Source organism: Notothenia coriiceps, unplaced genomic scaffold (assembly GCF_000735185.1).
Source record: "Notothenia coriiceps isolate Sejong01 unplaced genomic scaffold, NC01 NC01_scaffold00026612, whole genome shotgun sequence".
Taxonomy (NCBI): Eukaryota; Metazoa; Chordata; class Actinopteri; order Perciformes; family Nototheniidae; genus Notothenia; species Notothenia coriiceps.
Window position 1 is genome coordinate 276,696 of NW_011359313.1, and position 9,386 is coordinate 286,081.

The 9,386-nt window shown below is 37.5% G+C and overlaps 2 protein-coding genes across 3 annotated transcripts in view; both read left to right on the top strand.

Moving 5' to 3' along the window:
- Positions 1–208: 208 nt before the first annotated feature.
- Positions 209–3,556, top strand: cfap161 (cilia and flagella associated protein 161). The gene is made up of 8 exons (XM_010784852.1): positions 209–378; positions 1,016–1,105; positions 1,203–1,420; positions 1,516–1,597; positions 1,993–2,028; positions 2,114–2,236; positions 2,395–2,468; positions 3,320–3,556. The coding sequence occupies exons 1-8, from the start codon at positions 316–318 to the stop codon at positions 3,504–3,506; spliced, it is 873 nt and encodes a 290-aa protein (XP_010783154.1). The 5' UTR covers positions 209–315; the 3' UTR covers positions 3,507–3,556.
- Positions 3,557–3,740: 184 nt separating this feature from the next.
- LOC104957248 (high-affinity choline transporter 1-like) overlaps positions 3,741–9,386 on the top strand; it is a 13,576-nt gene continuing 7,930 nt past the window's right edge. The window contains exons 1-7 of one of the 2 annotated variants that reach the window (XM_010784855.1): positions 3,741–3,898; positions 4,491–4,565; positions 6,207–6,396; positions 6,495–6,608; positions 8,090–8,245; positions 8,348–8,496; positions 8,689–8,835. In XM_010784855.1, the coding sequence (XP_010783157.1) occupies positions 6,213–6,396; positions 6,495–6,608; positions 8,090–8,245; positions 8,348–8,496; positions 8,689–8,835 (750 nt within the window). In that variant the 5' untranslated portion in view covers positions 3,741–3,898; positions 4,491–4,565; positions 6,207–6,212. Of the gene's footprint in view, positions 3,899–4,381; positions 4,566–6,206; positions 6,397–6,494; positions 6,609–8,089; positions 8,246–8,347; positions 8,497–8,688; positions 8,836–9,386 lie in introns of those variants that run through there. The other variant, XM_010784853.1, reaches the window with a different exon arrangement.

Sequence of the window (9,386 nt, forward strand, 5' to 3'; positions counted from 1 at the left end):
AAAAACTGTACATGTGACAGCATTTGGACATGGTCCTGCTTGCGTGGGAGGCAGAATGAGCAGAGAGGTTTAACTGACTCTGGATCATGATGGAAGTACAAAGACAACTCTGGATAGCTGCCTGCAATACCAGCACGCCCTCTCGCGACAATCAGCGAGAACTGACTGAAGACTCGTCAGTTCATCGCCATCAGTTGCCATAGAAACATCCACACAAACTATGCTTGAGCTCAGTTAAAAAACTCAAACACGAAAACGTAGATTCACGTTTTATATCAACAGTACACAAAAAGTTCGCTGACTATTACTGTTACAATGGCTCAGTATCGCACAAGTGTGAAAATCGGAAACTGGAACGAGGAACTGCGCTTAGAAGAGGTTTGTTATATTATAATGTTCATAACTTTAAACTTTAGCTACAATAGCTACCTAGCAACACACCAGTTGGAGTGAAGTTATTCATCTAAGCTAACATGTGTGCCCGCGTCAACATGTAAACACAAGCTTACAATTTGTTTGTACGCTAAATGCTACATTTCTTGGATAATGACTCCAAACGGATTTAAAATGGCAATTCAGTATTCTTATTAAGCTACCCATTTCAGTTTTTAAAAAGCAGGTTATCCACTTGGACAACTTACTCAACAAACAACAAAAGCAGGTATAATAAGGCTGTATAATTAACTGAAAACAACGTTTGCTTTCTTTGGCAATTGAAAAACAATATTTAACTAGAAGAAATGATTAATTGTATTGGTAAAATTACAAATTCCTGTTTACTGATACTGTATGATTCACATGGGAAGTAATAACTTTAGAAGCCATTCAGTAACAAAGACATGAGCAAGGGGGAAAAACAGCATTTGATCAAATAGCGAATGTAAGATGAAGATAGTAATACATCTTACATTGTTTATATGTGTAAAAAAAATGCACTTATAGTGTATAACCTGCAGGAGTGGACACATTCAATAATTAAGAATTAACACTCTATATATGTTGATTTGTTTTCCAGGATACAAAGAGAGAGCACCTGGAAAAAAAAGAGAGGGGCGAGCTTGCTGCCCAGAAAGTAGACTTCCTAAAACAGCACATTTTGAGCCCGGTGAAAAGAGTTTAAGCTATTAAAACATCTTTAATAACAACAATAATATCACAGTGATGATGTGGATGGAAATGATGCTGTTTTTGTATTTGTGAAGGTGGATCTCACTGTGACCACCGATGGAAGATTGCACTTTGGGGATGTTGTGATGTTGGTCAACATGGGAGGAGAAGAGAGGGACTGCAGTGCATTGAGCATTAATGCAGATGTTAACAGTTTTAAAAAGATTCCTACACCTGGCATTATATCCCCGTGTGGAGTTGCCGCAGGAAAAGGTATTCAGGCCTGCCCGCGCACAGCCTTCATCATTACCAGGTATAAACATTAACACATCTAAAACCACATCAGCTTACATAACAGATAAAACATTCCCAGATGTTAACCTGTAACTCTGCTTATGTGACCACTAGTGTAGATGGCAGTCCTGAAGGGTCGACTCTTCATTTTGATCAAAGCTTTGCCCTGAAAACAACAAGTGGCTTTGCCAGAGGAGTAAGTGAAAACACACACATATATATATGATTATATAATTAAGATCTTAAAACAAAGACTGTCAGTTGTAGAGGTGCACCCCACTGTTTCTTCACATGGAGTTGAGTTTGTATGCCGTGAGAACAGTTGTGTAATATCCTCTGTGGTCCTGAGGGGAGCTTTATAAGGTTAAGAAAGTAACCGGATTATGACCCTTCTTTTTGGGCTTGGAAGTTATTTTTTTAAGATCTAGTTTAGAGACTATGTATTTTCTAAGTGCTCATTTACTTTCAGTGAAACAAAACATGATTCCTTCACATGTTGTTTTTTTAAACACCAAATGTTTTTCACTTTACATTTTGCAGTACATGTCTCATCTTTAATTTGTCACTTTGTGTGTTCAAATATTTTCTCAGCTTTACTTGACAAGTGACCTGCAAAGTTTTCAAAAGGTAGATCACGTTTTAACATTATTCATTTATTGACTACATTTTCTCTGGTTATTTTTCATATATTTTATTGTGACTTTATTTAAAGTGTGCAAAGAAGTCCCGGCTACAAGAAGTTAACTTGGAAGACGGCAGCTCCTTTCTGTCATGGTGGAAGATAGTTCACTTTGACCCCCAAGAGAGGCTTGAATATGAGGGTCAGCCTGTTCCTGTAAGTCTTAACCAAATCTTCATGCTGAACTAACCTGTCACAACATCAGACTGTTATTGTCTGTTCAATCTGTAACTAAACTGTTAGTGTAATGTTGCTCAACCTCTGTTGAACTGAGAATTTCCAATAAATCATCCACTGGCTTTTCTTTTTTCCAGGCTAATATGAGTGTGCTGATCATACACTGCAAGACAAACCAGGCTCTCGCTGTGCTGGGTGATCACGTCATTTGGTATTTTCCATTTCCCCTTTAAAAGTCACCATATGTTGCTGTGTTAAAGGCAATGCTTTTGATTTGATGTCTGTGAGGTACACAGGTTTGGCACAAATAATGGCATTTAACAAAAAGACAAATATCAGACGAAGAAAACTGCAATGTGGATGTTGGTCAGCTAACTATAACTATAAGCTAAAAGCTTGATAAGGCGCCATAAAAAAAAAGATAAGGTTATAGTGATCTGAAAAACCTCTCTCTGATCTCTATAATCTTAGTCAACTCCAAGGCAACTCAGAGTAGTGAGTAAAAATCAGTTTGTTGGACTAACAATCTGATGTATCTAATACAAATAATATGGGGATTCTCTCAAGGTGGCAGTAATCCTACATTAAATAGAGAGACTTACACAATGTTGCTAATTTATGATTACTGGCTAAGATTCTTTGATTGATAGTTTTTCACGAAAACTTATATTCACTATGAAAAGATGTGTGTGTATCTATCTATCTGTCTGTGTCTGTCTGTCTGTCTGTCTGTCTGTCTGTCTGTCTGTCTATCTATCTATCTATCTTGCAATAAACTAATTTATTTCTAAACATAATGCAAGGTAAAGTCAATACAGTATGTTTTAGTGCCATTTGAAGATTTTTTTAAGCATGTTTGATGAATATTGAGATAATATTGTGAATCACAATTGTTTCAGCTAGAATAATCGTGACATGACATTTTCATTTTGTCCCATTCCTGATGTAAATGTACTTTTGTTGAAACGACAGCCTCAAGCTCATCAAAGCCACTCAAAAGTCATGTTACAATGCCTGCATGCCGGGTGTCGTCCTGTTGGTAACAGTTGTCCCTTTCTGTAGGAACACGTATGGCAAAGAGTATGAGATGACGGCTCACACATTCCTAGACTCCCACAAAGCAGAGCAGGACAACAACCGCTGGACACTGTGCACCTCTGACCCAGCAGGGGAGGGCCTCGTCCTCCTCACCCACCCACGGCTAGGGGCCCCCAACAAGGTGCTCACACAGGCAGACCCTGGCATCTAACACAACCCACTCATCATTAAGATCGACTTCACTTTTACATTTTAAAATAAAGGTTGTTTTCACTTCTGTTTGATTTGCTGACCTTTTTTTCTCAAGCAAAGTCATTTTGGGATGGACTCTGTGATTATATGATACGCTTTAGCCAGCCAACCACCAGGAGGCTTTGTAGCAAGAGGCATTTGATACGTTTCCTCAAACAGCACTATCATTGTTTTAGTTGGGCGATAGCATAAGAAACCCACCGTGATATCGGACAGTTGGATGACTCAGGCCAATTTCCCATGCATTTGAAAATGTCCCTGAAATACATGATATAAGAGATATTGATAGGGGGTGAAGTAGGGTTCTTTCATGGAAGAAGCAGTGCATTTTAGGAAAAGGGGAGCTAAAAGGTAAGTTATCATCTCCCTGCAGCCCTTCTTTTTTTTTACAGGGTTTCTTTTTCAACAAAGGGAAAGGATGAAGAATTTCTCTGCTTTTGCTGCAGTTATTCTCATGTAAATATTTAAATGCTTTGATCACAAAAGTAAAACAGGGATGAAACACAAATATAGATTCCGGATTGTCCTTCCATTGCTGTCTTGCACCTTTTCCCCAGGATTGTTAAGTAAAAGGTTAAAAGTAATCTTAGGGTTTAGACATGTGGCCTTTCACAGGTAAACTATAAAAACTACTGTAGGCAACTTCCTCTATAGATAACATGCCTAAATACAGATAATAGATAACCATCATTGCCTCTTGTCCAGGGTGCGTTCAAGTACGTTTTAGAACACTAATTTGCAACGTTTCACGACGATTTCAAAAATATTGTGTGACCTTTACACTTTTGACGAGGGCGTCATCAACTATGATTTAAAGGGGACGTCGTAGCCGCTAACAACCATTTGAGACGGCACATCAAACCGGCTCTTATCATTTGAAACGATTTTGGGCTGTTTTTTTTTTTTACAACAATGTGCTGAACGCGTCGGTGTCACGTTTCAGATGGAGACAATACTAAATTGAGCAGCTACACGTGCAGCAGATGAGCGTGAGAGAGGACGCAGGCTCCACACAAAGGTAACGTTACGGTTCACCATTTGATGTATGGAGGTTATAAAAACGAATCATTGTTTCATTAAAATAGATAACATTCAGCTTATCTAGCCACTGTTGTGTTCTTATTATAATTGTCATTATTCATGTTTGTAATCGCAATGATCTGTTAACGCGTGTGTGGTCGGTAGATTCAGTATGCAGTTGCGTTTTTATTTCTGCCTGAATATGTTTATAATAAGCGCATTTATCTGAGCCGGTTTACAAATTATACAATTAATATTCAATATATTGATACAATGTTAGGGTTTGTTTCAAATAAAGATGTCCCGTTCTGATTAATTATACGATACCTCTCCGTGGCGTATGGCCTGTCCTCAAATCGCTAATGTCATATTATACCGTTATTTATAAAAGCAAAAGCCATTTAACCTCCTACACATATGACTTATTATTCTGTAAAACACCCATGTATGATGGTTCTTAGAAATCCAGATAATAAAGATATTATCAGATAAGGCTTAGTCATGGTCAATGGTTGCTTTAGGTCGATCTTTGTGTTGTCCTTTATAGATGGATCTGAACGTTTCCATTTATAACACCGTGCTACCAAAGAACATTTAAAGACCACCCCAGTCCCTGTGTCAGCTGCTGTGGTGAAACCGCACTGATAAATACACTAATAAATGTAGACTACCTCCCTCATATAACATTACTGGTTACACAAGATCCCATTGTAAAATAAAGTAGGCTATCTCTGTAAGTCAAGAAGGTAAAACAGCTCCACATTTGCTGAGTAGGCTACATATGACATACAACAAGAATGATCCAATATTAAAACACTCTGAAAGGACAGTTCTTCCTGCATAGTGATGAACAATAAATGTAAATGAATGCATTATGCAGGACTTGTATTGCAGTATATTACATTGTAGTTTTGCTTTTTTTATTTCAGTAAAAAGTCTGAATAATTGTGAACCTTGTGAACTCTATAACTGTTTTCAGAAGTCACAGTGAGATATTTAGATGAATTGATTGGTATTGATTTGCTTCTACAGAAGATTTGTAAATTCACATTGTTCATCATTAACAAACTACAAAGCATACATTGCATTACTGACTGACTACACTCCTTTGCTTATGTAACGAAAAGTGAGGGCGACGATGTGAGTGAAATAACCAATTATTTTGTATCCATAGTTAAGTGCTCAACTATACTTTCTGCCAAGGTTATTTACCTAGTAACTGGTAAAAATGTGTAAACTTATACCTAGTTGACACAATAAGCTGAAAAGGCTGTAGCGCTTTTCAAGATATCATAATAAACAAATTATGTTGTGTATTATTTTACAAGAGTATCATTAATAGCACTTGCATTCCTTATCGAATACATAGCTTTTTATTTGTCCTTTTTAATTCACACATGAGTTTACAAACTTATGCTTTACCACGTTTTCATTATTATTATTTATCAGAAAACATGACACATCATGATATATACTGTTAACAAGATATGATTGCAAAACATGCATTGTTTTAAAAATGATTTCAACATTCATTGTGCCCTTTATTATTTTAACCATAAGCAATATCGCCCAACCCTATGTGTTTTATATGTTGTACTGTATGTCAGTTTAATTGATGCCCGTTGCTTTGTTTAACCAGACAATCATGGCAGTGAATGTTCCTGGACTTGCGGCCGTGGTGGTTTTTTACATCGTCATCCTGGTTATTGGGATCTGGGCATCTCGAAAGTCCAAGAAAGTGGAGAAAACGTGTGCTGGCACAAAAAGCGAGGTTGCCATTGTTGGTGGCCGCAACATCAGTGTCCTGGTCGGGGTTTTCACCATGACAGGTAAAACCTTTGTTTATATACCTGTCATTTCATATTTCTTGATGTACTTATTGTGTGTGCTATGTTTCTACCTTGACAAATGATTTTCTTTTCTTTAGCAACATGGGTTGGTGGAGGTTACATCTTGGGAACTGCTGAGGCTGTTTATTCTCCGTCTCAAGGTCTCATCTGGGCCATGGGGCCTCCTGCATATCTTACCAATTTTGTTTTGGGTAAGTTCCCTCAACCAACATTAACACACAGCAGGGACAAAATGTTGGAGCAATTGTACACTAAAACAAGAGTATTATATTGTTTATAAACATTTAGGGCTGCCCTTGAATAAAGAAATACTTAGTCCACTAACACTCAGACGATGTTGTCGACGAATGGATTAGTTCATGTAATTAGAACTGAGTTTCTCCATTTCAAATCATGCAAATTCACCCCTTAATGTTGTGTTTGCCAGAGACGTGCCGATAAATCTTGGGAAGAAGTCATTTCGCAAGAGAATGCAGCCCTAAGATTATCTGACAGGGTTTTCTTCTTGTTTTGGGGAAATAGAAGATACCCGGGTTTGTTTTTTCATCCTCACAAGATGTTGTTCTTGAGTGTGCTTTTTAGTTGGTGTGAAGGTTTGTGTGTCATAGTTTTTGCTGATATTCTTCAACAGGAGTAAAGTCAAGAAGACACTTAATACAAAATACGTCTCGAAATTAATGTGATTTGCACATGCTCAAAATACACCTGCTGGTAAAACATTGGTGGCAGTTACGTGTATGTATGAAAATCTGAACTTACAACCAAAACTTGTAGATTCCTGCCAGACTTAAAGCCTGTGCATTTAGAAAAAGGCTGGCCATGGACTCATCTAAAGACTGAGGCACTACTCAAATGTATTACAGACATATAGCAACCTTCGTAACCCAGCATTGGGTTGAAGTGTTTTGTAGAGAAGCAATGCATTACACCAATACACTACTACTCAGGCTATCAATTACGGTTGGAGTGAATGCCTGCCAAGCAAATAGGTGATATTCCATGATGATCCTTTCATTGCTCAAGAAAGAAAATGGCAAAAAAATGATGTCAACCATGACGGCTAATATATGATCCATTCATGTATTGTGTCAATTCTAAAGTGTCACTTATACTTTCCTTAAATGATCAGTATTAGCCATGTAAAAAGGGTAATGCTAAAATGATCGTTGAGGTTAGCATTTATAACTATAGTTTGATTTTTTCCAGGCAGGGAAGAGTACACGTTGTTCTTTAAGTTATTCATTTGTTGGCAGCAGCCCAAATGCACATAGCCCCAGGCTATTATGCAACAGCAATATTTTACCATCCAAGCTCTTTCATTCACTACAAAATGTCAGCAAGAAAAAAGATGAAAGAAGTTCTGCAGCCCTAAAATGTCATCTTACATTTTAATGTTTTAGCCAGAAGTCCAAAACCTAAACACATTTACTTTACCATCATAGAAGAACACCAGAAAATATTCTTTTTTTTTAGCTTTTGCTCAAAGAAGGACTTAAATAATGTATTAATTATCTAAATTATTTCTTATGTTTCTCCATTGTTTGTGTTAAAACCTAATTTATTATAAACTCAGCTCCACTTTAATTCATTATATATATTTATAATGACAACGCACTCCAAGTTATGTTTCACTTCAACAGTTGTTTTGTCTGTTTACTCTTTCCTTCTTAAGGAGGATTGTTTTTTGCAAAACCTATGAGGTCAAAGCGCTACGTGACGATGTTAGACCCGTTTCAGCATCGCTATGGAAACATGCTCACTGCAACACTCCTGCTTCCTGCTTTGATGAGTGATATTTTGTGGGTTGCCTGCATTCTCGCTGCTCTGGGTAAGAAACGCATTGTACAAAACCAAGGCTATGACTCTGCCAAACTCTGTGACATTGTATGTTGTGTTTGTGTCTCTGAATACTGTCTTGTGTTATTTATAGGAGGAACGATGAGCGTCATTCTTGGTCTGTCATCTGCCCTCTCGATCGTTATCTCGGCAGGTGTCTCCATCACCTACACATTTCTAGGGGGATTCTACTCTGTGGCATATACTGACATCATCCAGCTGTCCTTCATCTTTGTCAGCCTGGTGAGAAATACAGAGGTTACAGTAAAGTAGGAAGTGACAGATATGAAAATAGAGAAAAAGGAGGCAACAGGATTAATGGGACTGACAAGATAAGATAACTGCATAGATAATCAAGTATGACACAAAGCGCAAGTAATTCAATAGATGACCTGTCCTGATTTTTGCAATAACAGCTGTTTTCTTCTGTTTCAGTGGCTCTGTATTCCTTTTTTGTTACTTAGTCCTGCAGTTGCTGACGTCTCACATACAATCAACCTGAACCAAACCATTGGAACCTCCTGGGTCGGAGAGTTGAAGTTGGAGGATGCAGGAAAATGGGCGGATGAGATGCTGTTATTGGTTAGATTCTAAATTAATTTTGTTTCACTGTTTATGTAGTGGAGTAAGGAGATTAAAATAAAACATCCTTAGAATTATCACTGCACACATGCAACCACTGAATATACTGCATCTCTAGTTCAGGCTTCCCTCGCATCCATGACTTGAACTTGAATCATTGAAGTTATTCAGTCAAGGAAACATTTCTAGTTTAAAGTCACCATAATGTGTGTTTTCTGTTATGCGAGATTCTCTAATGTCTTTGTTTCTGCAGCTGATCATGCACAGCTTTGGGGCCTCATTTATAAATGGTGCGTACGCACAAAAGATAGAAAAAAATAAAATGTTACCTCTCATTTATCATATATGAAGAATTAATTTTCACATATTGATTAAAGCCAATCTTAAAATGATTAAACAAACGCCTGTTTGAGATTCCTCAGTGCTCACAAAAACATAACTATGGAGAAATCTTAAATAAATACGGAGAATGTACTGGATCACCCCGTCGCTATGTTCTCTGCCTACCCGTATAAGATAATGTATCTCATACATGATGCGGTTACAGGAGG